This window comes from Pygocentrus nattereri, chromosome 26 (assembly GCF_015220715.1).
Source record: "Pygocentrus nattereri isolate fPygNat1 chromosome 26, fPygNat1.pri, whole genome shotgun sequence".
Classification (NCBI taxonomy): domain Eukaryota; kingdom Metazoa; phylum Chordata; class Actinopteri; order Characiformes; family Serrasalmidae; genus Pygocentrus; species Pygocentrus nattereri.
The window spans coordinates 11,125,983-11,153,870 of record NC_051236.1 but is presented as its reverse complement, the minus strand read 5'-3'; the positions used below and the strand labels follow the sequence as shown (position 1 = coordinate 11,153,870).

General features: G+C 37.4%; 1 protein-coding gene across 4 annotated transcripts in view; it reads right to left on the bottom strand.

Moving 5' to 3' along the window:
* LOC108431827 (potassium voltage-gated channel subfamily KQT member 2) overlaps window positions 1-27,888 on the bottom strand; it is a 72,041-nt gene that overhangs the window by 5,022 nt on the left and 39,131 nt on the right. The window contains exons 5-15 of one of the 4 annotated variants that reach the window (XM_037534929.1): window positions 27,334-27,459; window positions 23,471-23,581; window positions 21,730-21,825; window positions 18,801-18,895; window positions 13,802-13,870; window positions 13,640-13,669; window positions 12,305-12,531; window positions 10,619-10,666; window positions 6,077-6,185; window positions 3,919-4,050; window positions 2,899-2,994 (exon numbers count right to left, since the gene is read on the bottom strand). In XM_037534929.1, the coding sequence (XP_037390826.1) occupies window positions 2,899-2,994; window positions 3,919-4,050; window positions 6,077-6,185; window positions 10,619-10,666; window positions 12,305-12,531; window positions 13,640-13,669; window positions 13,802-13,870; window positions 18,801-18,895; window positions 21,730-21,825; window positions 23,471-23,581; window positions 27,334-27,459 (1,139 nt within the window). The remainder of the gene's footprint in view (window positions 1-2,898; window positions 2,995-3,918; window positions 4,051-6,076; window positions 6,186-10,618; window positions 10,667-12,304; window positions 12,532-13,639; window positions 13,670-13,801; window positions 13,871-18,800; window positions 18,896-21,729; window positions 21,826-23,470; window positions 23,582-27,333; window positions 27,460-27,888) is intronic. The other 3 variants (XM_017705224.2, XM_037534930.1, XM_017705225.2) reach the window with 3 other exon arrangements.

Sequence of the window (27,888 nt, the reverse complement as noted above, 5' to 3'; positions counted from 1 at the left end):
ATATGAAGGTAATGCCAGAAGAGTCTTTCCCAGAACATTTGCAATGTTTTAAATGTGTTAAAGATTAAACAGTAGAAATACAGACAGTAACATACAGAAAAGCAGAATAGGAGGAGATAGGAGATAAGAGGAAATCCCGCACTCCTGCGCTACCTCTCTGCCAAGTGCAGAACATTATAGATGTGTCTGAGAGCATGCAGAATGGTGGGTATGGTATGAAGAAGTGTGTCCAGACAGAGAGACAAAGTGAGAAATGGACAAAGGAGAGCCAGGCCCACCAGAAGGACTTACTATTCGCATTGTCTTACATCATTTGAACAATGTGCCAGTGAAGCTATAAAATGATGAGGTTGCCTATACTACCAAACCTATGCAGCTTAGCATAAAAAAATCCATATACAAGATATGAATTTGTCTGAATGTATATATGAAGTCCATAAATGCATATACACAGTAATCTAGTCAAATCACATGCTGATTCTTGCTTATAACATGAATTTGACACATTATTCAAAATGATAGACTACACGTAATATTGAAATAAGATGCGCATCTTATTTGTTAGACTTTGCCGAGAACATTACCTGTTACCTACTACATTCAGTTTGCTTCAATTAATATATTGAAGCGCCAAGTTTTCTTGAACTAACAAACCAACAAAAAAAAACTGAACAGGTCAACAAAAATGAGCTTACGTAAATACGCCTGATAGACATACTAAAATGGTCTTTGTGCATTATGTGGCATGCCCATGTAATATGTCATGCCAGCATGCATACGTATAAGAAAGCACTGCTGAAATTATAATACTACTTGGTCATTGGCACCTTGGCTGCATTTTGCTCGGTCCAGATTGTACATTTCATACAGCGATGCAAGCAAACCAGCTCAACCTGTTTTTGTTCAGCTACTATTTACTTACCTGTGTGGTATATGGTATTTAGAATCCTTGCTTTAACTGTGAGCCAGACCTATGCAGAGAGTATTAAGTGGTCATGGCAAAGGCATGGAAAGGTAAAGGACATGCTCAGTTACAACAAACAAAATATATAAAGTGAATGAAGAGTTTGTTAACTTTCTTTAATTTACATCAACTGTCCTCGGCAAAGAGCAAAATGTTTCGGTTTCACTGCAAGAGCACTACTGAAGACACATGTGCTTAAAGAGGTGGGTGTGACTAGTTACATTTATTCATTTCCATGTACTTTTGATAGATTTGTACTTTAGTATTAGTAAATTAATGAGAATTTTTTAAAATAATATTTTTACTATGTTTTCCCAGGTTTTTGTGAGGAAAGTGGTCTATATTTTACTCAGGTTTGTTTTAGTTGTTGATATTTACTTAATCGTTCCATTTTATTTTGAAAGGAACTAGTAATTGCTAGTTGCGTTTTACTTTAATTGTTTTGTTGGTGACAGCATTCTTACTGCTCTGTGTTCTTTACACCTTCAAAGGACCAAAAGCATCTCAAAAAGAGAACACAGCCTAACAAAACTTCAGTCTCTATGCTGATAGATGCTGGGTGAACTAATGTTACTGCAGTCCATAAGTTACTCAATACAAAGATAGTTTTGGAGCAAAAACTATTTCTACCACTTTTCTACCCTCACTGAAATGTATCAAAACGTATCTCATTGATGTAACTAGGGATGCAATGATAGAGAGATTATAGGCTGATGCCAAGACATTTAATACTGGGGAAGGGATGTGGAAATATCAGCAGGATTTGTGGATGAATATATAGAAATATGCATATAAGAAACCCACTGAGCTTCAGTTCACTTGGCTGTGTAGTCTGCTTTCACCAGTCTGCATGCTCCACACCTTTACTCTAATAAATAGCACCATTTTAGTTCAACTGCAGCTTCATCTTCCTCATTTTTCAAAGGGGCTTCAAGGTTCGACTGCTTCAGGATCAGTTATAGTGACCAGAAAAAAAAAACTATTTGTTATCATCACCATAGCAAAATGTCAGCAGCAAATAATGACTCAAATTAAATTTAATTAGTCTGGAATTTATTATTGAAGTGAGTGGTAATAAGCTCCCAGAAACATCAAAATATAACAAAGTACATAATATGACTGCTAATGAGCTAAGCTCATGCTGTAAGGCTCTTTTCGCCTTTGGTAGAAGACCAAAATGCCAGTGATCCCGGTGGGGGGGCAGGATGGGTGGTCAACCAGTGAGTCTGACATGCGGAAAACAGCATTTTTTCTGGTTGCTGTAGCTTCCCTGCATGTTTAAACTCCCTACAGTTTTCAAACTGTTAAGTGTAGTTTCACTGTAGTGGTTATTTTCAGACTGTTTTATGTAGTTTCACTACCAGTGCTTTTCTAGATTTTTGTACTAGAATTGTAAGGGCATTGTCCCCCTCCAACTTTAATTCAGAGAGGACCCAATGCCCCCTGTAGTTGGCACCTATTCTGGTGCAAACACGTTTATAAAATGTAAAAATTGGGACTACATCCATAATTATGAAGAAATATCATATTTATTTCTGTAGTTAACACAGTATCTCAAAGTCACCCAAATGTTCTGCTGTTTAGAGTACAAAAAATACATCAAAATATAAAATATTTTGGTATAAAATGTAAACACCTGCTTGATATTGATCATTTTTGTCAATAGCGTTATGATTCGGATATCATTTTGCATTCTAGAAGTAATAATACATTTTCTGCATTATGAGTTTAGGCTACTCCACCCACCTCTATGAGAAAAAATGGTCAATGCTTGTACACTGTTTGTGGTAACTGAGCAGCCCAGGACGTAATGTCCTACCAGTCATGTAGTCCTAAGCAAAAACAGGTTGTTTTCATTTCCGGCCAGCACACCCAGAAAAAAATTAGACTACAGCTCTAATACGAGCAAGAGATGCAGTTTGGTGCGTCCTAACCTAGGTGAGAACTGGGGCGACTCTTTGGTTCCTTTGGTTGAATACTTCTTATGGCGGGGAGTGGTGGGACCCGGAGGACCCAATATCATATCTATCCTGGCAAAGCAAATAGAGGAGAGGACAGCACAATGCAGAATGACGTGACACGGACCAGCACAAACGTCAGGGCCATGGGCACATCAGCACGAGGGAGGGGGAAGGGGCAAATATACAACAAACCAACAAAAAAGAAATTCAAACAGGAAAAGAGACACAAGGACAAATAAGTGAAAATATATTCCAGACATACTTTACGGAGTAAACAGCCAAACGGTGGTTTCCTAAAAGTTTCGGCTCCTTAAATGAACTAACTGATGCAATGATCTTGCCAGGACACTGGAACAAGATTTTTAGACTGAAAGTATGCCTTGACATTATAAAAATGCTCCAGAAGCAGGAATATATTTAAAAACTGTATATATTGAATCACTTTGTTAAATCACAATACAATATATATATATATATATCTATATACACGCATAGTCCTTTTTGATGGGTTTGAATGGAATTGCTCTTAAATGAGAGAAAGTGAATGCTGAATGTCAGACTTGTTCAGGTCCGTCTTCCCTTGTCTACTCAAAGGATGACTGACCATACTATATGCCTTGTACATGAAAATTGTCAGTGAAGTTCTTCCATGGTGGGTGAATGTTTACGCACACAAAACATCACAAAATGATAAATTGGTACACACCATGATATTAAACAGACACTACAAAACTGGGAAGACAATTGTTGACCTAAGTGACTACATGGTGTACAGGGGTGAAAAATGTCACACAGTTCAAACCAGGAAAGACGCAAAAGAGGGGGGAGGCATGCAAGAGAATTTGTAGCATTATACAACAGTAATAATTTAAGTTACAGCTCCAAATAGTGTTGTCTGTGCATGTATGTGTGTCGGTATAAGAAAGACAGTATAACATACAGGGGGAGAAACTCTCCCCTCTGACAGTTTGAGATTTTTGTGTCTGGTCTTGCCTGGACTGCAGATTTTTAATCCTGGCCAACATGTCTAGGTGTCCAGCTGAATACTGCTCAATAACATCCATCACATCGTAAGGCCGCAGACTCTCTTTAAACTTTCGCTTTGACACCATAAACCTCATAATGCTGCAGAGACAAAGAATTTGCATATCATATGTTAATACAGCTCCAAATTACATACGGTACAGTGTCAGTACATCAGCAATAACTTGGCAACTTGGAAGTTGACATTTTTCAGGATCTGTCATGGCTGCCATGCTAGACTCAGGGGTAGTGGATAACACAGAGAACCTTCTAGCTCCACCATGTTTTGGCTGTTGCTGTCTTAACCCACTGTGCCAATGTCACCCCAAATACTCAAATTCCCCTGACTTTATTTCTAAGTGTCATAGAATGTGTGCAGCCACAAGACTGCTGCAAGATATTACATATTTTGTTTAGTACACAGAAAGTCACCAGAGAGAACTGGAACTGCGATCATATTAAAATGGGAAATGTCAGAATTAGTTCAGTTTCTTATACAGTAAGGAATAGCAGGCTACAAACTAATTTACTTGGTACATTTAAAATGAAGATTAAAAAAAAGGTGCCAAAGGGTTCTTTGGTCTGAGGCGATAGAAGAACCATCTTTGGACCCTGTTTGCACCTGGTCATTTCATCTACCTTGTGTATCTGGATTATATCTGGACAGGACTTACGCACATAATATAATCAAAAAAGCAAAACCATTTAAATCAGGTTTAAACTAATTTTTGTCTGATGTTATACCCACGTAAATGCATTCGTGCAAAACCCCTACCGATACTGTGACAGCGCCATCCTCTACTGTTCTGCATACAGGGATAAAAACGCACTCAGGGATGCTGCCAATTAAAGAGGAATTCATTTTTCAAAATCATGACACACAATTCAATTCCTGGGATGGCAACCAAATCATAGAAGGTGGTCTGATTTCTTCACAATGGTGCTGACAGAAACCAAGGTTGACAATGTCTGAAATATAGCCATTCTATTTACTATCAAAATGACCAGTGAATGTACATGTGTCTTTTAATATAAATGATGATAATAATAATAATAATAACTTTATAGAGCAGTGGTCGCAGCTCAAAGTGCTTTACAGACATGTGATGAAGTTAATCACTTAAACAAAAAAATGAGTATTAAATAAAAATTGACAGACCAAATTTAAGAGTTAAATGCTAAAAAGAGACATAAAATTTTATTTAAAAATTAAAGAGACACATTTTCAAATGTATATAAAAATATGCAATGGCAAAAAAAAAGGACCACTTGGGACCATTTTGCCATCTTGAAACACTGTCTCCAGCATCAGGCAGCATATCTGCAAACATATCATATTATAACCTTCTGTGTATGAGCTTTTAAAGGCATTTACTTCTGTAGACGTCTGGTTCCTATCACCACGACTGAGTAAGTTTCTCTAGAACGGAGCACTTGACATCAAACCACTCTCGATGACCGTTTACCTCTTAACCATTTATTTATGCAGAACATTTGAACAATTAGTGGAACTCCCCTTGAACAGAGGCATCACTGCTCTTCTTAAATACGTTTCTTCTCTTTTTATTCAGCTGCCTACTTTTCCAGCCTTGGGCTGAAATAGTTAGCTTAGTTTACAGGATTTACAGGAATACAACTTTTTTCAGCATAGTCTTCTCCATCTGTTGTTAACAACTGACTCCCATGGGCAGCAGTTTCAATGCTTCTCCTGTACTGTAAAAGAACAGTAAATCCAGCAGCCTGAAAACTTATTATTATATCAATTATAAGTGTCTTTTCGGTCAACATGTGCTCTATTCTTTTACTAAATACAGGAAAGCATATCTAAATTATTGTGACCTGTGCTATAGACGAGGCAGATAGAGATTAGCCAATTAACCTGCAGGGTGTATGTTTCAGCTATTATATATGTGAGGAGGGTGGGGCCACGTTCAACTCTTGCAGTTTAATGGGTTTAAAAAAAAAAACACTCAAGTATTCTTTAAGGAACTAAAGGTGTTTTTTTCTGAGGAATCACTCCAAAGATCCCTTTTGACATTTTTACTTTTAGGAGTCTAGACTTTCTGCTATTTGCTTGTTAGCTTACGATGTCAATTTTGCATTTTGTGATTGTATCCTTGTTGCTTACCACACAGCCCTGATGGTAACTTTGATCCCTGGTGTTAAATCTTGTGGGACAAACTCACAATGGCAGCTCTTATTGTCATCAACAATGTCTTCTCCAGGAAGGCTGGCTTCTACAAAAACACAACATGGACACAGGAGGACTCCAGCATTAGTAAGCATGCCCCTTAGCTTCACTTCTGTTTAACTCTTTCACTCTGGGATGGAACCAAGCAGAGGCCAGCCACAGCCATTAACTTGCACATCTCAGTAGGACAGTGTACAGTTTAATACTGATTGGGTCAGAGCAGGTTAATGGGCAGTGTTCTCATCTCATTGGCCTGGTGATTTCATGGCGGCCTGATGCAAAAGGAGAGGAGGGAGGGTAGGCAGAATTGAGAAGTTTGGGTTTAATAAAGACAACCATGGTCCAAAAGAACAAGAGGTCAGTGAGCCAGCAAAAATGCAAGGTGAAACTGTTTCTATGCATCTGGCTTCACTGTCATAAACAAAGGCACAAAATCAATCAGCGCTGCACTTTAACAGCCTGCCTCCATGAGAGTCTGAATTACAGCCACTCTGCAAAAACATTTTGTGAAAACAGAAGCGAATACATTTCTTTGATATTCCAATTTGCAGAGTACCTGTAAGTCAAAAGCTATTGTTTCATCAAATGGTTAGCAATGTGAGGGGGACTGAAAGGCATTGAAGCAAGAGTGAACAATGCTAATGCTCTTAAAAGCAGCAGTAGGAAAGAGCCTTCAATAAAACACCCTCATCAACTGTTGGCTGTATCATCTTAAGTGTCCAGTACATGGTTCTCCACTACTGATCTTAGGTTGTATTTATCCAGTTCAAACTTTTTTTGGATTATGGAATTTAAAATATTAATCAATATCTATTTTTCCATTTCCCCCTGCTGATTGTCATGCTGATGCAATAACTCTGGTCTGCACTATTTCTTATTTGTCACCACAGTTCACCTAGCATGGGAGCTGTAAGAACAGTACTAACTATGCCAGCGAAACCACAGAGCCTGACAAAACTATATAGAAATTTGGATCTGAGTGAAGCATGAAGGTCTAAAATGGCTTTTTGAAAACTGGGGAGTCATTTCAGTGCTCTGTGATGCTGGAAGGTCTCATTAGGTGCTAAGTTGCAGGGACTCTAGAAACTAACCAGCTTTCCTCACATGCAGGAAACAGAGCAGGGTTGCCAGCTGGCTGAGGCTGTTGAGTTGGAATCATGGTGTGATGGGTCCTGCGATGAGCTTATGGAATGGGTCTAGAACAGAAACATGCACTCTTATTGGTTGGTACTGGCTCTAGGGTTTGTAAAAGAGCTTGCTCTAGTGGCCACAATCCCTAGCAGACATGTGATATCGTCTTACTGATCAACCCTTCAATTGCTGCAAAGGTTTGGAGAAGAGAAATGACAATAAAAGCTGGTTAAAAGGTGGCTATCAAGAAATCAAAACAAAGAAAAACAGGGCTATTTCAAACTGCATCAAACACTAAAATGAAACTGAATGAAAACATCAAAAGGACAGCTTAGATTATGTCAAGCATTTTTGAAACAATATGGCATATACCTCTTTGAAGGTAAGCTGTTGCTTCATTTAAGAGTTCTACACATAGTGTATTACGATAAAAGGGAAGGTTTGTCTTGCCTTAAGTATTATTGGTTTAAAATTAGAAAAACACATGCCTCAGTAATGAGAGGCAGTAATGGAAGATGCGGGCTTGAAAACTAATGGAGACAGTTGCAGCCATTCAAACAACAATTCAATGTTGAATCAAAAATTGAATCGAGAATTTGGTTACCTAATAATGCATAAGCCTGTCTAAATATAAGAAATGTATATCCTGAAGCGTTGCTGTACCTTCAGAGAAACATAATTCAAAAGTCAAAGAATGTTCTTTGTGATACAAGTAAATTGTAAGAAAAATTCTGAAATACAAAATCATAAAATGAAATCACAGATTGAAAGCAAACATAAATAACAAGATTTCTTTAAAACTGTTTCTTTTCAAGATCACAAGACTATCTTTATCTCTTGCCAACTGATGGCCACTTCATTTTTATTACGTTTAACAGCAGCGTCTTATCGATTTGCCAAGTGCTTCATGACTTTAAATGATAATCAGTGCCACTATAAATAATCTGTGATCTTGAGCTTTAAATAAAATCAAGACAGCACATACAGAACATTATGTTCAAACATAAGATACCATCTTATGTATTAACATTTTAAAATGTTAGAAAATACTGAAAATAAGAAATGAATGCTGATACGTCAGACTGATGGACATTATTTAATGAATGCTAAAATGTTCCATGTTTAAATTCTTTATAGTCTTCTTATGAAAACTGGAGACAATGAAAGATGATGAAAGTGCATTACCTGCACACGTTAAAATAAACATTGCCTGAAACAGACTCTCTAAAATACAAATTAAGTCTAATAATTTTGACAGTGATTTCAGTTCAGACTCTTCCAATTAAACCCTGATATATTTTGAGCAGTTAAAGTTATAAATGAAGACATTTGACTAAATTTTTTACTTGTTTGTTGCTGATATTACATCTAATCGAAGTTGCTCAGATATAAATAATTAATTAATTAATAATATTTCCTCCTGACCAAACAACAAATTCAACATTAGAGAGTAAAACTGAAATAATTTAACCAAACAACTATAAGGTGCATAATGAGTAAAAGGAATAACTGAGAGACTCAAACATTTAAAAAGTAGAGTAATTATTATTTCCATAGGGGAAAAAATAAAAAATGAATAAACGATCCATTATTACTTTGTACGTAAAACAAAATAAACTTCGTTACACTAACATCATTGCACAGCATCAAAATAAAATTTTACAGCTTGAGCATATTTATGGCCCTGTACAATATTTAAATATTTAAATTTACAGTAAAAGGAATTTAAATATTCTTAATTATTTTTATATTTTTGCTGAACCGCTCAGCAGGCCAGCCTACGAGAATAGATGTCTCAGACTAGCTGACTACCATTTTTGATGCATGCACAAGCACTGCCCAAGGCACCCAACATATAAATAATGGAAGAAAGTAGAGGTCCGCGATTCCGTGGATTCTCGCAGGACCTTGTGGCGTGGGACTAATTGTCAGTGTTGCACGTGGGAGTGGGAAGGAAACCAGCCCACAGCAAGTGAGAGCGGAATGCCGCAAATTAATGAATAGCCTAAATGAACTAGAATGATCACTAAATCAAATATATTTATTTGATAAATATATAATTATATAATAATATAATAAATGAAGTCATTCTTAAGAGATCATGTGAACGACATGTCTGACAGCAGCTCCCGAGCCCAGCAAAGCATCAAAAATAACCATTCGGTGATTTAATTCCTGCTTTGTGTTTACTGGGAATAAACGGTGTATGGTGAAGTTATTTTACAGTGAGCTAGAGGATCATGTATTTGTGAATAGACTATGTCAGATATTGGATGTCAGTTCACCTTGACGGAACTACACGGCCGGAAGCAAAATAAACAAAATAAGCAGCAAGTACTTCCATTTAAGCTTAATCTGTGTCTGACTTCAGTTGGAGTTTTTTTTCCTCTCTATTACGCTGAATAAGTAGCTTATTAAGGTTATTTATTTACAGTTCCAGGTGAGGATAAAGTCAAGAAGTAGTACATGACTATGAAGAACATAAGAATTTAAAATGGAAAACTGTTTTGAAGGTTTGATTGCTATTTTTTTTTTATAATTGCCCTTTTTAAGGATTTTGCCAAGCTAAGATTCTCAAACAGACACTAGTGTGACAAATGCCTTGCAGCTGATGGCGGACCAGCAAAAACTAGACTGCCCTAGTCTTTTTATTTCCTATGTGTCTTTATTTCCTATTTCCTACTTAACTCAATCCAATCAAAACTCATTAGAATGATCCACTTTGTAAATTCTTGTTAGCCAGACTAGATCTCAAGTTGAACAAAATATTTCGATACACTAGAAACTTAGTAACAAATGAAATGTAAAAATGAATTACATAACCTTTTAATGTACTGTACTGTCCATTCTCTCATCAACATACAACATAAGTCACTTACTCATCTGTGAACAGATGTACCAGAAGTGTCAAAAACTTATATACAAAGCTCAGTTGTGGCTGCAGGCTTTCATTCCAACAAAGCAGGAGTGCTCACGATTAATTGTTTGTACACTGAGACCGTTGTTGGTTTAAATTTGTTTAAACAAGAAGAATCAGGTATGCTCCTGCTTGTTTGGAATGAAAAACCTGCAGAAATACTGGTCTTTTGCGGATAAGACTGGACACCCCTGTCAAATGGTTTAACCTCTAACTCACATGCACCTCTTATGCATCCATAATCCAAAATAAAAAGAAAAGTCACATTCATAGTTAACAAGTAAAACAAAATCAGAAGACAAAGGAAAAAAAAACATAACAGCATATCCTCTGACATCAAGATGTGTTACAACTACGCTAGTTTGATTTTAGAAGGTGTCATTTTAAGGGTAGAAGTTGTATTGAGCCCAGACCCATCTGGTTTGCCTGACCTGGGGAGCTCTTCTGCCTCAAATCTTCTGCCTGCATCTCAATCAGCACTTTAGCATCAGCATCAAACAGAGAAATGGAAAGCACAGCATCAGGATCCAGATTCATTTCAAAATGGTGGGAAAAAAATTAAACACACATAAATTACATATAGGTTGCACTTTACACAATGTGCTATTAACTGAGCCCCCAGAACAAAAAAAACTGATGCATTACTAGACAGAAGTTAACAGTTTAAAACTGACTAAAGGATTCATATCACTTGGATTTTTTTGTACTAAATTTAATTTACCAAAAGCATATCTGTTACCGACTTACTGTTCTTCAATAAAAGCACTGAAAAAAACCTGGGGCTTCTCGAATTCGCACTTTGTAGAAAGTGATACCAGAGCGCAAGCTTTAAAGGCACTTTTTTTCAGGATACTGCAGACAACACACAAACTCTGGGCATTTGGAATATCTTTGATCCCAAAAAACACAAAACCAATCTCAAAACAAAAGCTTTTCAGTGTTTTCATATCAAAATCTCACCACTCCATTTGACACTGCCTGATGAATTGACCTATGGAAATAGTTTAAATCGACTTGCTATATGTTGTTATAAGATTATTATTTCAGAAATACAAGGTTATGTTATGACAGTGAATACAGTACTTCTAATTTCTGTTTTAATGACTAATATACACTGGATGTCCAGAGGTTTGCAGACATCTTCTCATCCAGTGTTTCTTCTGAAATCAAGGGTTTAAACAGGGAGTTCATCCCTCTATATGCTGCATTCAGCCTCTACTTTCCATACAAGACTTTACATTAGATGCTGGAACATTGTGAGGATTTGATTGCATTTTCAACTCCAACAAGTTATTAGATGCTTGGCACTGGGCATGGTGACCTTAGACTTGTGCAACTGCTCCAGAGTGCCATGATCTATTGGCAGAACTTTTCTGTGGAGGTTATACAAACTGAGTGTGTGTGGAATTGAATATCTCTGCCTGCAATGTGTGCACCCTAAAGTAATTAATTAGAAGGAATATCGCCATACTTTTGGACCTATAGTGTACCTACAGTAATAAAATCCATTAACTTTAATGCTGGGCTCCAGAGTTTCTGTGCTTTCACCCAACTTTCACAATATATACACTAATACAAAGGCAGCAAAAAGCAACATTCAACACATTATGCTGAAACCATTAGAATATTTACAAAGAAAGCTGCAACAATAGAAAAATATATCTTTCACAATACAACCACAACTTACTGCGCAACAATAACATGCAACAGCTCACAGGAAAAGGAACAAGAATCCTGATGTATGAACTTGTAAATTTAGCCTTGATTTAATCAGCTTAGTCAAACTCCAATTAACTTACTGTCCTGCCATTGAAACAGGTTTGAATCCTCACCAGTGTTATCAGTATATGTAGCTACCTGACCTTGAATATAATTTCAAATGAATTTTGAAACAACTTGGACATTGCATGACTAGGACCATAACCACAGCTTCACAACCACTCACTCAAATCATACACAGTATGACGTCCTCCAACACATTTCAGCTAGTGCCACATCAAAACAATCCAAAAAGGTACTTAACCAGACTTTCCACTATCTAGCAATTCACATGTACAAACCAGCCAAAATTCATAGCAATAGAAAAGCATCACAATTTCTTTTTTCGATTCCCTCACCTTCTGAGTTCTGACGTGAAGCTGCTCCTTTGAACCGGAATGCCTGTCTAGCACGGCTGCGGTCACCAAAGCTTAGGCTCTTGGGCACCTTGGAAGGACTGTCCTCAACGCTGTTGTCTGCACTGGGTGAGCACCTCAGGGGCTGCTGGTTCTGGGGTGAGCCCTTCCCTTTGGCGCCCGAGCTTCTTGGGCTGGAGAACACCCGTTCTTTCAGACTGACCTTCTGACTGCAAAGGACAAAGGTTTTAAAAGCTCAAGAAATAGTTTTGTATGTTATGCGTAACAGAGGCTAAGAGTCAAGAACTACAGATGCTGCAGGCAAGTGTAGTTGATCACTTTGACAATATCACAAATATGAGAAGACTCACAGTCTGGTGACTCAGTAAAGAGTTGTAATCTGAGAGATAACCAGAGAGTAGTATTAACCAGTTCCATTTACTCGGTTATATGTACTCAACTAAAATGTTGACGGATTTGTACTTTCATGATATTTTTACTTTTACTCAAGAATATTTGTGAGTAAACGACTCTACCTTTTACCCACTTACATTTTAGTCAGTAACATTTAGATGGTAATCCCCTTTTTTGTTGAACTGCATTATGTTTGGGCAGCATCTGCACTTTGGAAGCAATGGGTTACAGACAGGACCTTTCTGGTTAGTGTTAATAGGAACTCAATAGTATTTCAGTAGTTTTTGACCTGATTTTTTTCTCCTGTTTTTTGAGATTTTTTTTATTTTATTTTATTATTCCATCAGCATAACACTTGAATATGAGTTTAAGCTATTCTACACACCCCTGGAGATTACTGTAGAAACCCAGTCCAACACATAAAAAAGGTTTAAGTGGTTTGGAGCAGTGAGTCTCAAACTGATCTTTAGATGCTCTATTCTTGATTACTGTGACTTCAGTTGGAGTGTCTGCGGGACCCTGGCAACTGATTTGAAAACCACTGGTTTAGAGAGTTTAGAGTTTACTGTCATCTGGCATCATTCAATGCATACAGACACAGGAAGCACCACACAACACATCCATCTGCACAAGGACAAGGTCAAAGCCAGCAAACATGCTCATAAAAAAACATCCATAGACAGCCAACATGGATCGTTACTCTGGGACTGGACAGGTAAAATATCCTAGGCTGCCCCTGAGGTCACTGATGAAGAGTTGTTTATTGTTATTATTATTGTTGTTGTTGTTTAATTGAATAAAATCATTTGAAATGACAAACAGTAAAAATAAGCAAGTTTTGTCAGAAAGGAATTGTGAATGAAGACATTGATTCACACATTCATTAATAAACAAATATGAAATACTGTAGGTATATACACGTACCTTGGGGAGGGCTCTGGTTGGGCTTCCTTCCTGCATGATAATGCATATATGTGAATATATTAGGTATGCAAATATCATGTTTTACAGGGAACAGTAACTTTACCACAATAATACTTGCTTAAAAAATGGTGAAAGAATAAATAATTAGCATTTTTACAGTACCTAAAGGAAAGACCAGATTTGCTCTTCAGGTTTCTCAGAAGATCGAGCTGGTTAAGAGGTGGAATGAGTCTGCAAAAATACACACACAAGTTTGTATCATGAAGGTAAAGTGTACTGCCTTCCAGTTAGGAAGTCAGGATAAAAATTATCTTGCAAACTTGACACAATATATGAACATATACAGGTTACAAACTTAATATTAAGCTCAACTATGTTGAGGGAACCTGACTGATTAAAAAAAGAACTGCTCCCGCTATACCTATACCAAAAATAGCATAATTATGCTTGATTCATTGTGCTAAATAGCCCGTTGTCCCTTACTTAGAATGTATCCCTTATATTTATGCTATTTATTGATTTTTCATTTAAGAATTTACAGTGGCCCATTACATTTATTTATATTGAGACTTTAGCTATTAGAAAGTATTGGAAATGCACTGTTGTTTCCTGTATTCATTTAGCTCACACAGAATGAGCTTTGAGTTTAAAAAAAAGGGCCAATAAAATATGTCCTTGGTCAAACTGGCCAGTATAAAATCAAAATTGGCCATAAAAAAATCCTCATCGGTGCATCCCTAGAAGCGAACCACTAAATACTCCGAAAACCACAGACCATCACGTAAGCCTGGTTTAAAGCAACAATCTCAAGGGCAGCAGTGACACATCAGTAACATAACAATGTCATAAAATTCACAATGTCAGCAGTAAATATTGAGTTTCTTTGCCACTATGGATGCAGTTAACTGTTAGAGTCCTGCCAGAACCCACTGTGCAAGAGCAGTAGGCCAAGAAACAATAAATCCACAGTGTGCCTCAAGGTACAAATCTGCAAGCAGGAAAGGAATCAATCTGAGGTGTTAAAGGTTCGTGCTGAATAGTCAAATGGAGGTGAGAAAATGTGTGTGTGTGTGTGTGTGTCTGTACAGTATGTGTGAGTTTATGCCACAGGAAGCTGGCTCTCTTTGATAGCTATTAACAGAGAGCCGAAGTTGTGAGTTAATGTCAGGGGTATGCAGTGCTGCAGCCTGCCCTACAAAGTGAAAGGGCTGCAACACTATAAGAACAAGAAAGGTCACACTTCAATCAGATCTCATCTGAGAAGATGAAAGTGAGAAAGAGAGAGAGAGAGAGAGAGAGAGAGAGAGAGAGAGAGAGGACAACAGAGAACACATCCACAGTGACACAAGGTCAACAGTCTACAGCCAGTCATTTAAATATATATTGGGAGAAACCCCAAAGATTCTTAGGATAAGACTGACATACTATGTCAAGTGGGGACAACACTTTCTCAGGGAAAGCAGACCATCTACTTGAGGCATTTCTAGATCTCTGGGTAGCTCACTAACATGTCCTCTAGAACTTTTTAGCTTAATTATCAAGGAAAGTCCCAGATGTCCTGCTCCTATATTGATCGCATATGGGAGCAGGACATCTGGCTACCTTCACAGTTGGCAGTTGTGTGTTTCTGGGACATTACACCTAAAACAGCCTTCTCAGATGTTACACAGCAAATGTCACAGTTCCTAAATTGGAAATGTTGCATTCATATCTACTTAATAGCATGAAAAATAAGCTGAGGTCTACTTTCTGCCACTGGTAGCGTACCCTCTACTAATGAAGAGTTCATTTGCAAAAAAAAACAGTAAATGCCATACTTTAAAAAAAAGAAAGAAAAACACACAGTGCATTCTGAACCCTAAATACATTTTATCACAATACTCATTCATTTTTTGTGTGTGCCACGATAGTTTGCTCCCCTTCATTTAATACTTTGAGCAGGCTCCCTTTGTAAAGATAACAGCTCTAGGTTTTCTTCTATAATGCTTAATGAGATTGAAGAACACATGGAAAGAGATCTGAGACCAGTCCTCTAAACAGAACCTTTCCAGGTCCACATTGTGGAGCTTATCCTTCAGGTATTCTATGGGGCTTAGGTCAGGGGACTGGGATGGCCATGGCAAACCCTTGATTCTGTGGTCAGTGAACCATTTTTTATGTTGATTATGAGGTGTGCTTTGAGACATTGTCCTGCTGGAAGATCCAAATTATGGCCCAGTTTAAGCTTTCTGGCTGAGACAGTCAGGTTTGGTTTAAAATCTGCTGGTACTTGATGGAGGTCTTAATGATATGTATCTTAACATGTTGTGCTGAGCTTTTAAAAGAAAAACAGCCCATCACCATGCTTTACAGTGGGGAAGAGATACTTTTCTGCATGGCTATTTATGCGTCTATGCTAAATCCACCCGTGGATTTTACTGTCTTGCCTAAAATCTCTATTTTGTTCTCATCTGACAATAGAACACTATCCCACTGAAAGGTCCAGTAACATCTGGCAAATTATAGGTGCTTGAGTTTGTGGTCCTTTGACAGCAGAGAATTTCTTCTGGCAACCCTCCTAAATAACTTGTGGTTATGTGACCTAACTAGTGTTTGCAAACAGTCAAATCATCTTCCTCACTGGGTGTGGGGTCAATATATACAAAAACACCCTCTTAATGGCACTTGCTTTAAACTTCTTAATTGTTGCCCTTCTTGTAGCCATTTCCTTATTTGTGCAGCTTAATAATCTTTAATCACACACCATTGCTGCATTATCTGGTCTCTCTCATAATGACAGATGAGTAATTTGGTCTGTGTGTCACCTCATATTTATACCCCAGTGAAACAGGAAGTCGTGGGTGACCATTTATCTGTTTCTACATAAAACAGAAATGAGAATGTACTTCAGTTAGATTTCTCCAGGTCAGAATTTAAGAGGGTACCAACCATTGTTCCACATGTAAATTTGAGAAAAAAACAATTTCATGTTAAAATATAGTTTTTTTCTTTGAATCACTGAACTTCAAAACAAAGGTTAGATCTTTTTGAATGAAAGATCATAAGGAACTGAATTTTTAAATATTTTATATTTTATAATCTTTCTGCTCTTGTTTACCAGGGGTGCCAATATTAGTGGAGGGTACTGTGTGCTCTATTCTTTGGTAGGAAGCAATGGGTCAAGATTTGTTTGGTTTGATTAATGTAAGTCTGCTTTACACAATCATTTTTACATGCATACTGGCAGTTCTCAAATATTTTACATTTTACATTTATGGCATTTTGGCTGACGCTCTTATCCAGAGCGACTTACAGTTTGATCAGCTTACACAGGTAGGAGGAGGTGGTGGCCATAGAAGGCAGAGGTGTTACCCACTACACTAACCAACCATTACCCGTCTCGTCACAGCCGCCTAATATTCAGCCATAGATATGGACATAATGCCTTTAAATCGCAAGCAATAAATCATAATTGGCCAAAGAAGTCTTCATAAAGCAGAACTAGTGTAATATTGTTGCCCATAAACAGCACAACCAGCATGCGTGTCCGGTTAACGCCACCAGGTCGGGTAATGTTACTGTTAATGCTAGTGAGCTAAGCTACGTTAAACCCAACGCATGCTGGAGTTAAGAACTGAGTCTACAGTCAAACATCTAAATTATTCTGCCAACCCTACGCAAAGTATATCTAATGTTACATGGCGTTTCCCTGGCAGAGCGGTTTACTTACTGCACTTACTTATCTTGTAAATCCAGACGTCTGCTAACCCACTGCTAGCGGTACAGCGGACAGTAAGGTTACCTCGCACATATAAACAAACCACAAGCAGCTAAACAGTTATATAAGTTATTTAAGGATATTCGCGCAAAGAACAGCACAGAGACAATAGCTATATTTACCATCCGCTCTTGTGTCACTGTAAACTATGTATGTCTTCACTGAACATCTTCTAAAGCCAGTTTATTTTTGAATAAAAATGAATAGTTTCCACTTATATATTCCTCTGTGTACAGAAGTTTTATCCATCAGAATGACCACTGCAGTTGCTACCAGATGCCACTAGAAGCTAAGCGGCCTTGCTAAAAGTCTGACAGACGCAAAACGGTCAATTCTGACAATGCAATGAAAACAATGTATTCTGAAAACAAAGAATATTACTTTGAAGGGCTAAACATTTCTTTAACATGTCATGTTACACACATACATTTTCTAAGCCGCTTCTCCCTCAGGGTTGCGGGATATATATATATATATATATATATATATATATATATATATATATATATATATATATATATATATATATACATACACACACACACACACACACACACACACACACACACACACATATATATATATATATATATATATATATATATATCCCGCAACTATATAAATGCTATATATATAGCATTTATTTATTTTATTTATTGGTAATATCACACAAACTGCCTATTTACATTGAAGTTATAAGGAGTGTTTCAACTCTGAATGCCTTTTGAATTAGGCACAATACAGGGCAGCTAATCAGTCACCAATCAGACACCAATCTTAAAGACAACATAATATGACTGTTTTGGTACAACTCACAAGTGGACATCAATGGAAATGCAGGACAGGGGCCCTTAAATGCCACAAAAGCTTCAGAGAAACTGGATCAAAACCACAAAGAACAAGATATTCCTCATTCTCTAATTTTACAAAAGGCCCAAAACAGCTTCTTAAATTACCTGCATACAAATTTAAATGACATCCAAACAGAAAAATAAATATATAAAAAAAATATATATTAATTTAAATAACCTCATTGCTGTGCCGGGAGGTTGTGTGAAGGAACAGTTTGAACTTAACCATTAACCTTCACAATCCCCACCCCCTCAAAAGAAAAAGGTCACAATGTGAATCAATGCAACCGCTGCATGTATCTCATATGACACCCAGGAGAAATACAAAGAGAAAGAAATGAGGAGAGACAGAGAGAAAGATGAGAAAGAGAAAGACAGAGAGAGAGAGAGAGAGAGAGAGAAGGCAGTGTATGTATGGGGGAGGGGCCCAAAGCAGAGAATCTGGAAAAAGGAAGAACAAAGAAGAAAAAGGAAAAATCTGGAAAAAGGAAGAACTGAGAGCCATATGAGAAAAAGAAAGAGAGAGAGAAAGGAGGGAGAGGGAGACTGATACCTGTACATAGGAACCGATACAGATCTCTCGTAATAATCCCAGGTAGACTGAAGGTCCGTGCGAGAGAGATTGGTGGCATACACCCTCCAGGCCGCCTGAGGGATCAGATAGAAACACATAAGTAATAGACGCACTGAGCTCCTTAAAATAATTAACATACAGCTGCAGAGTGTCCTTGGAGGACGTCCTTGTCGCTATCTTTCAGCGTTACACATACCTAAAGGAATTAGGTTATGCAGTGACATTTTAAAGTACATTACTGCACCTTTCACATGTAGCCTATACAGTTCAACGGATGATTGATGAACCTTTAACTCCCTGATGAAAAGCAAAGGTAGCCTCAATTAAAAACTACTACAGTGTACAGTGCGGCCTTTCTCCTGGGCTAACCTACAACCATGTATAATAAATTCAGCCTTATTGTGGCCTGCTCTCTGACTTGCAGCATTGCAGAAGATCCTCTAAAAAAAGCTTTTCATACTCAATTCATCATGTTTGCCATACCTCAAACCTGGACTTCTGCTAGAATTCAGCCACAGTCCAACAAAAATTCAAACATAAGTAAGTAAGATTAGCCACATATAATTTATTTATTTAGCTATTTTTTTAATAAAACAGTTTGATGTGCTAGGTCAAGGCTGGTAAAGTTCCAGTTCACACAGTCCATATTTTTGTCTATATCAGCCTTAAAGACAGAGGAGCAGATTTACTACAAGATTCACTAATTATCTTTTTTTTTGATAGTGTTGTACAATAAACCTAGAGTTTTAGGTAACCCTAGGAAACATTGTGTTTCTAAAAGTATCAGGTTTTTGTTTGTTTGGTTTTATTGCCTTCATCACATTAAGAATAATATGCCATGGCACATTACACAATATCAGCCATGTAAGTGCCAAAAATAAAAGGCACTAAACAGAGCACAGTCACTATTTACAATCAGACTTGGTAAATCATAGATGGTGCTTCATTACAATAATGTACTTCCAGTATTTTGTTTTGAAAAGGAAACTCCTAGAAATGCATATGCAATAAGGCAAAAGTGCAGTGACCGTTCCTTTGATCTTTTTATGGTTGCTAAAAACTGTTGCACAGGACCGCAGCAGTGAATCACAACAGCCAAAATGAAGATTGTGATGGTGTAGATGAAAAAAACATTAGTAAGTCTGCCCCTAGATAAAAAAAGCATGTTCAATTCTAGCAGATTCTGAAAAATAGTCATGTAAAGACAACACAAATATTTTAAAGAGAGGAAAAAATAAAATGCAAGACAAATATAACCTATGGGTTTCCCTCTCCTTATCTATTCATGCTGCTTTTCCAGCTCTTGTGTGAGTGATGTATGATTACTCTTAATTTCCCCTTATCTAATCACTCTCCTCAGCCTAGCACTGGGTGTTTTATTTCTTTCCTCCTCTTCTTATCTGCAGAAACCTAATTTATTCACTTCAGATATATTCACAGGCCCAGAGCACCATTTGAATTGTCTTCTAGTCAGTAGATCCTTACTTATATACTGTTAGTACAAATTTGGATGATTCGTTGGTGCTGTTATCAATAGCTTCTGGTCAAATATTGATACTGTTATGTCTGACGCCATGAGTGTTTGTCTTAAGGCTTACCTTTCGCCCTCATTCCAAGTTTGATTTTCAGTGTAATATTATTCTAGTGACAGTTCTAGCAGCAAATAAGGTCAGTTTAGATTTACATTTACAGCAATAAGCAGATGCTTCTATAAAGAGTGACTTATAAAAGTGCTTTAGTGTCCACCCAGTGCACGTATCCCAACAAGTACAAATATCCCCCAACAGGAGCAGGTCAGGACTTTTTATAGCTATAAGCAATCACTTAGGGTTTCCAAACGAATAGAGGCCCCAGGCATGAACTTTTTTAAATGTAAATTTGTATAGAGATTTCTTATTTTTTCCTGACCAAATTGTAGTTGTCACCTAGGGCTCCCCCAATAACCAGGAGCCATGAGTATATATTTTTAAAATGTATTTAATATAAGTTGTTTAAAAATTTTAAAAAAGCAGAGTCAATCTAGACATTTGTAACACCCTGCATGCATCTCTCAATTTAAAAATGACATTTTAGATCAACATTTTACCTCAAAACTATCATGAAATCAGGTATCAGGTATCAAGGAACATATTCTAAACCACTTTATGTAATCACTCTCTGTGAGATGCTTTCAGAGGCATTAAATTCTTTTATCCTTGAGCTCAGACACTGCCAGAACCATGAGCTGTGAGTGAGAACCATGGTACCGAGATACAAAGATAACATAATTTACAAGCAGGGCTCTTGTTTCTTGTTATAAGCCGTCTAAGCAGTTGCTTAGGGCTCCAAAGTCACCATGGTATGTAGGCATGTAGGCTACTTGTTAAAATGTATTCAACGTTGGTTGGTTGTAGAAAAACAACAAATTTCTTATTTTCTTATCCTGATCAAATTGTAGTACCTATTTATTCATTTTTATTCTTGCATAAAGCAAGGTTATGATTGGGGTGAGTAGGATGTCACTTGGGGCCCATAAACATTCAGTTACTGCCCAGTTTTCATGTATGGTGTAATCTCAATGTTTTTCAAACACATGGATATATGTTAATCAGCAGTGATCAAGAGAAATCAACTAGGATGAAAGGAATGTGCACCAAATCCATCATAACATAAATAAAAAGAATTTCTGATTCTGTTGCTTCCAAACTGACTTATTAATTATTAAGCTGAAGCTGTCGGTCTCTATTAGAGAGTTCACATAAAGATGTCTTTCAAATGCCTTACCAGAGCTTTCAGCTTCTACAAGTCTAGCAGAATTAAACACTGTGCTGCTAATGGAGTTTAATTAGCTCTCTTAAAGGGAATGTAATTAACTGGAACTGATGGTACAAAGAATGCTGGGGATATTACGACAAGAAGTGTGCTTCACCTGAATTAGCCCAGCAGCTGGGTTCCGCCGTTTCTCAAAATGTTTCTGCCGATGCTGCTCCTGGACTTTCAAGGCAAAACCAGAGCCCAAAATTCCCTTAAAATGAAACAGGAAAATATGCTCAGTAGGTCTTCATGACATGACAAAATACTATATGGCAACTATATAACTACATTATTGTTACACATAGAATTTGCAATATTGCCTAGCAATACACTGAAACACATCGGTACACCTTTGATGTATTGTATTCTGCAGCATTATATAACTCATCCACGTCAGTTTAACACGATTAAAAATGTTCATGTTTTTGCCCATCAGTGTTCTCTCAATACAATATGCATCATGCACTACACAAATACCACTGGGAATCCAATGCAACCTATCCTGACTTCTAGATTAGTCCCTGATCTATAGGCCAATAAATAGCATCAGTCTTACCTCAGTAGTCAAACAAAATTGTACACTGCACTATAATGCTAAATCAGAAGTGTGTGTGCATAACCACAAATCTCAGTCACACACACAAATCTGCAGAAAAATCAAGAGAGGCACCAACTGCTGGGTGGCAAACTGCAAAATCACTAGTGTTAAATTACCTCTTAGAGTACTATAGTGGTCTCTATTTTACATGGTCTATTTACACCCATGTCTATTTGTCCTCAATATATGTCTAAGTCCTCATTTAGGCATTAACATTAGATAATCAGAACTGTATCATTTTAGAGTTTTAAGACACATCAATACCTGCTGTATAGCTTTGTGTGTAAAAACACATTATTCTCCTGTTCTTTCTCGCTCGCTCTCACTCATTGACACACTTATACACAATAAAACAATATGCCACATGCATTTATGAACATTGTATGTATGCTTTCGTGTGGAGCTGGAGGGGGGTGATATATAATACTTTCAATTTGTGTGGAGAATGGGGTGTGGCTGAGCGGTTAAGTAGCTGACGATGCTCACCTGTGCCTTGTTTCTGCCAGCCTACTTATAGTCATCTCTCCCTTCAGTAGGCAGCAGAGGTTCGAGAAAGAAGGACACCCCGGCAAGGCGCGAGAGGGAGCCAAACTGAACAAGTTTGCGAGACATTAACGTGACAGGCTGAAAAGCCATTTAAATTGTGTTTAAAAGAATAAATCTGCTCTCTGCCTTCACCCCTGCCTCCAGCGTCTTTCCTCCCCACCCGTTCAAAACGTGACAATTTATCTAACAAAAAATATACATTAATATTAATTTTAGATATTGACCATTGACCAATTCAGTCTAATTTGCAAACACTTTATTTTACTTTATTAACTAATCGTCTGTAGAAATATGATGATAATTAAATTTTATTAAATTATTTCACTATAAAATACTGAAAACTGCTCCTTTGAGAATTTGAAAGTGTTTAAAGATTTTTCAGTCTTGAATCTGTATGTCTGGATGAGGTATATTTAGTTTATGCCACTTTGTTTCTCCTTGTTTTCCTTGTTTTTGTGTTTTTATTCAAAACAATATATCACACCTGACTTTTAGTACAGAAGCACTGTGACTAGCACATGCAGCGTAATCCAAGTCTACAGATTAGAACTTTCCTCTGAGTTTCTTAATGAAAATAAGCCTGGATCATATTTAATAGGAAAACCCCCACATTATATGTCTCTGCTTAAAGAAATTTCTCAATTAGCACTGAAACCAATCCTGAGTTTCGATGTTTATCCATATGTTTCTCTCAGAATGTCTGCAAACTTACAGCAGGCAAGGCAAAGAAGGACACTCCAATAAGGGTGAAAGTTGCTGCAAGAAGACGCCCATTCCACGTTATTGGATACTTATCTCCATATCCTATAGTCGTCAGCGTGATCTACAGGAGAGATGAAATGAAAGTTATGAAGCATTACTGAAAATAATCACAAGTGTGTTTTTTGAAGTATAAAGTATCTCTTCTAAAAAGAAAAAAAAACAAAAAACAAACTGCAAAATCACAGAAATGATGTTTGTCCAAACAACAGTGTCTATTAGGGTTGGGCAATATGACAATAGCTTATTGTGGTCATGATCATGATTTTTGTTATCATATTACCCAATATGCTTTTCTGGACATATTGTGGACACAGACATGACTTTAGGAACACTGAACTACATGTTTAATTAAAAAGAGGGCATAATTGGTCCTGTGTAACTGGTTTTAGTGCATTACAAAATGTGAAATGTTGAATATCAGTCATTGTAATCATAGTTTTTAATAGTACTTTTTAAACGTAAAACTATCAACATTTTTTGTCAGTGTCAAAATATTGTGATACGTATTATGCACTGTGAAAATTGATTTAAGTATTGTGATACACTATGTTTTTATGTTTTTAAAAGTAGAAATTACTACTAATTGTGCAAAAAGTTTTTTTTCATTGATTTGACTGAATGTGCAAACCATGTGACATTGCAGGTGATTTTACTTTTTGACAAAAATAAAAAACAAAGGAAAAAAGTCTCAAAGAGCTACTAAATTACAAACACTTTAGCAAACCTGTGTGAAAAACAATAATCCCAGTGACACTGGCACATTGTTAATCCATTCAACAAAATTCAGCAGGATGAGAACAAATGCCACAGAACTCTAAAGTGACAAAAGTTTGTTATACCTGTGTTAAAGCTATGACTTGGACGGACGACTAACAGTACCCCTTTGAATTTTTCTGATTACACATGATTTTCATACTTCTTTGCACATCAAATTTTATATTGTTTTGCGTCACGCATCCCTTGGGCTCTGATACTCACTTGGACTCCATTCCCCAGACTCCTCTGGGAATTCACGTCTCCTGCCACCTCTGACCTGCCTGCACACTCCAATCACCAGTCTCACTCTCCTGAATGCTAATTTGGTTCACTTGTGTTGTGCTAATTAGCTTTAGCTTATAAACCCAGGCTTAGCACAAGATCAGTGCCAAGTATTGTATCGACATACTGAGTGTTTTCGTTGTATATATGCCTGATCGTTTCTGACCCGTTTGCCTGTTTACGATTACTTCTTTTGCTATTCCCTTCAGATTATCTGCCTGTGGTAATATCTCCCTGTTCTGACCTTTTGGACTGTTCTCTGGACTTTGATCTTGTGTCTCATAAGACACCTTCCACTCCTCCTCCTTCCACTTGAGGATGCCCCACAGGGGCTCAACTGGGTTTAGGTCTGGAGACATAGCCAGTCCATCGCCTTTACCTTCAGCAAGGCAGCTGTCATCTTGGAGGTGTGTTTGGGGTCGTTATCAAGTTGGAAAACTGCCATGTAGCGCAGTTTCCGAAAGGAGGGGATCATGCTCTGCTTCAGAATGTAACAGTATATGTTGGAATTCATGTTTCCCTCAATAAACTGCAGCTCCCCAGTGCCGGAAGCACTCATGCAGCTCCAAACCATGATTCTACCACCATCATGTTTGACTGTAGGCAAGAGACAGTTGTCTTGGTACTCCTCACCAGGGCGTCGCCACACATGCTGGACACCATCTGAGTCAAACAACTTTATCTTGGTCTCATCAGACCACAGGACATGGTTCCAGTAATCCATGTTCTTGGACTGCTTGTCTTCAGCAAACTGTTTACGGGCTTTATTGTGCGTCAGCTTCAGAAGAGGCTTCCTTCTGGGACGACAGTCATGCAGACAGAATTGACTTTAAGTGCAGCATATGGTCTGAGCATGGACAGGCTGACCTCCCACTCCTTCAGTCTCTGCAGCAATGCCGGCAGCACTCATGCGTCTATTTTTTGAAGCCAACCTCTGGATATGACGCTGAACATGTGGAATTTCTTTGGTCGACCCTGGCGAGGCATATTTGGAGTGGAACCTGTCCTGGAAAACCGCTGTATGACCTTGGCCACTGTGCTATAGCTCCATTTCAGGGTGTTAGCAATCTTCTTATAGCCTAGGCCATCTTTGTGGAGAGCAACAATTCTCTTTCTCACATCCTCAGAGAGTTCTTTGCCATGAGGTGCCATGTTGAATATCCAGTGGGCAGTATGAGAGAATTGTACCCAAAACACCAAATTTAACAGCCCTGCTCCCCCTTCACACCTTGTAACTCTAACGAGTCACGTGACACCAGGGAGGGACAACGACACAATTGGGGACAATTTGGACATGTTCACTGTGAGGTCTACTCAACTGTGTTGCAAGCTACTTAGACATTATTGTGTTGAGTTATTGTCAGAGGACAGTAAATCTATACTGCTATACAAGCTGCACACTGACTACTTTGAGTTATATCCAAGTTTCATTTCTATAGTGCTCTCCCATAAAAAGATATAATAAAATATTTGCAGAAATGTGAAGGGTGTACTCATTTTGTGAGATACTGTATATATACACACACACATATTAGATAGACTGATAGATAGATACATAGAGAGAGAGAAAATAAGAGTTAAAAGAAAGTAAAAGTAATTAAAAAAAAAGTGAAAAGAAAATTTAAACAGTATTAAAGTAGCTTCAATATAAAAAAAAAACAAAAAAAAAAAACAATGAAGTCCCTGGAGACTACATGGCCACGAATGTGATCTCCCTTTTGCCTGCGCTGCATCAAGCCTGACAGGGAGTCTATTCTAACTTAATAAAAAGAAAAATTGGCCAGCATCTTTTTCGTTTAACTCTCACTTTATTTAATTAACTAGGTCTATTAGTTACAAATCAAATGAGGAACCCAAGTGCACATGAAATTAAGTTGTGAAATAAGAAGTGGCTGGACTCAAGTAGATTGATGTCAGCTGCCACATCATTCAGCTGCTATTCAAAATATGATGGAGTTTTGTAATGTTGTGTCATAAGGCTTCCAATGTGGTTTGGTCAGATTTCAGCTGCATTAAACTTACGGTATTTATAATATCGACAGTCATAGGTAAAACTGAATTAATGATTAAAGGCTGGTTTCATTTGAAGGTTCCTTTTTTGATGGTTTTATCTATTATGAATGATTTTGGATCCATTTCTGTCCATCTCTGTTTTACAACACAATGTTTTAAGATCACATTCACAATATACATTCATCTGAACTGTTTAAATACAATTTTTACAAACGGCTCATATGAATTTGAACTCCCATGGATATATCACAGTTTTGTGTGAATATTCTGTCTCTGAAGTTTCACTGATGTCCTTCAGTTAATTTCCACAGCAAATATGCCAACTGTTTCTTGGCAACTGCTAGAGTCTCCAAGGACTGCAATCTTGTCAGTGAATCTCTCTGGCAGCTTAAGTCTAACTAAGGCTTTATTGCTAATACAACTTCAAATCACAACACCTGACTACAGAAGCTTTTCCAAGAAGTTCTGCCCATCAACATAGCTTCCAAAATCTCTTTTAGAATAAGGCCTCAAATCCAAACCGAGTGTTTGAGCATTCAACCAATAGTGAATACATCTCTACATGGCTGTAAAAACTGTACAACAAGGGGATGGAGACCGGTTTTGACCTGCCCCTACCAATCATGTAGCCATTCATTGCTAATGTTATGCAGTTATATTTGTGCTTTTAATGCAGTAAGAATATACAGTATAGTGCATTGCTACACTTATAAAGAATTATGAAGTAAAAAAACAGACAACATAGGCAGTGACTACACTTACCAGGCCCCACCACAGGGCATCAGCATAGGTCGCAAACATCTCATTGTCTTCCTTCTCAGCCAGATATACAAGGAAAGAAGCCAGGATCAGACACAGGAAGCCTATGTACCAAGCTGTGATTAGTTCCTGCCAAGGGCAAAGACACACAAACAAACACATAACATCAAATGACATAACATCAAAACCAACAGAAACATGTTGAAGTGCATGTTTGTCCTTGCAAAAGTAGAGGTTTAAGGGCTTCCTTAAGTCATCAGATTTTAATATATTTCATTAATCTATATTACAAAGAACAATTACAGAGATCGTTCCACATAGCATTTCTACTTAAAACCAATAAAGTGAATTTTAAAGTAAATTTCCATTCAAGTCATAATTCATCATTTGTTAGTCATTTTAGAATATAAATCTTTTTGTTGTTCAACCACTCCTCTGTTACTTTTGGGATCACTGTTCTGCTAAAATGAAGTTTCTCCCAAGCTTTAGTTTTTAAAGGACAGGTGTTCTTGCAGTATCTTTTTGTATTTTGCACCATCTGTTCATCCTTCAATTTTA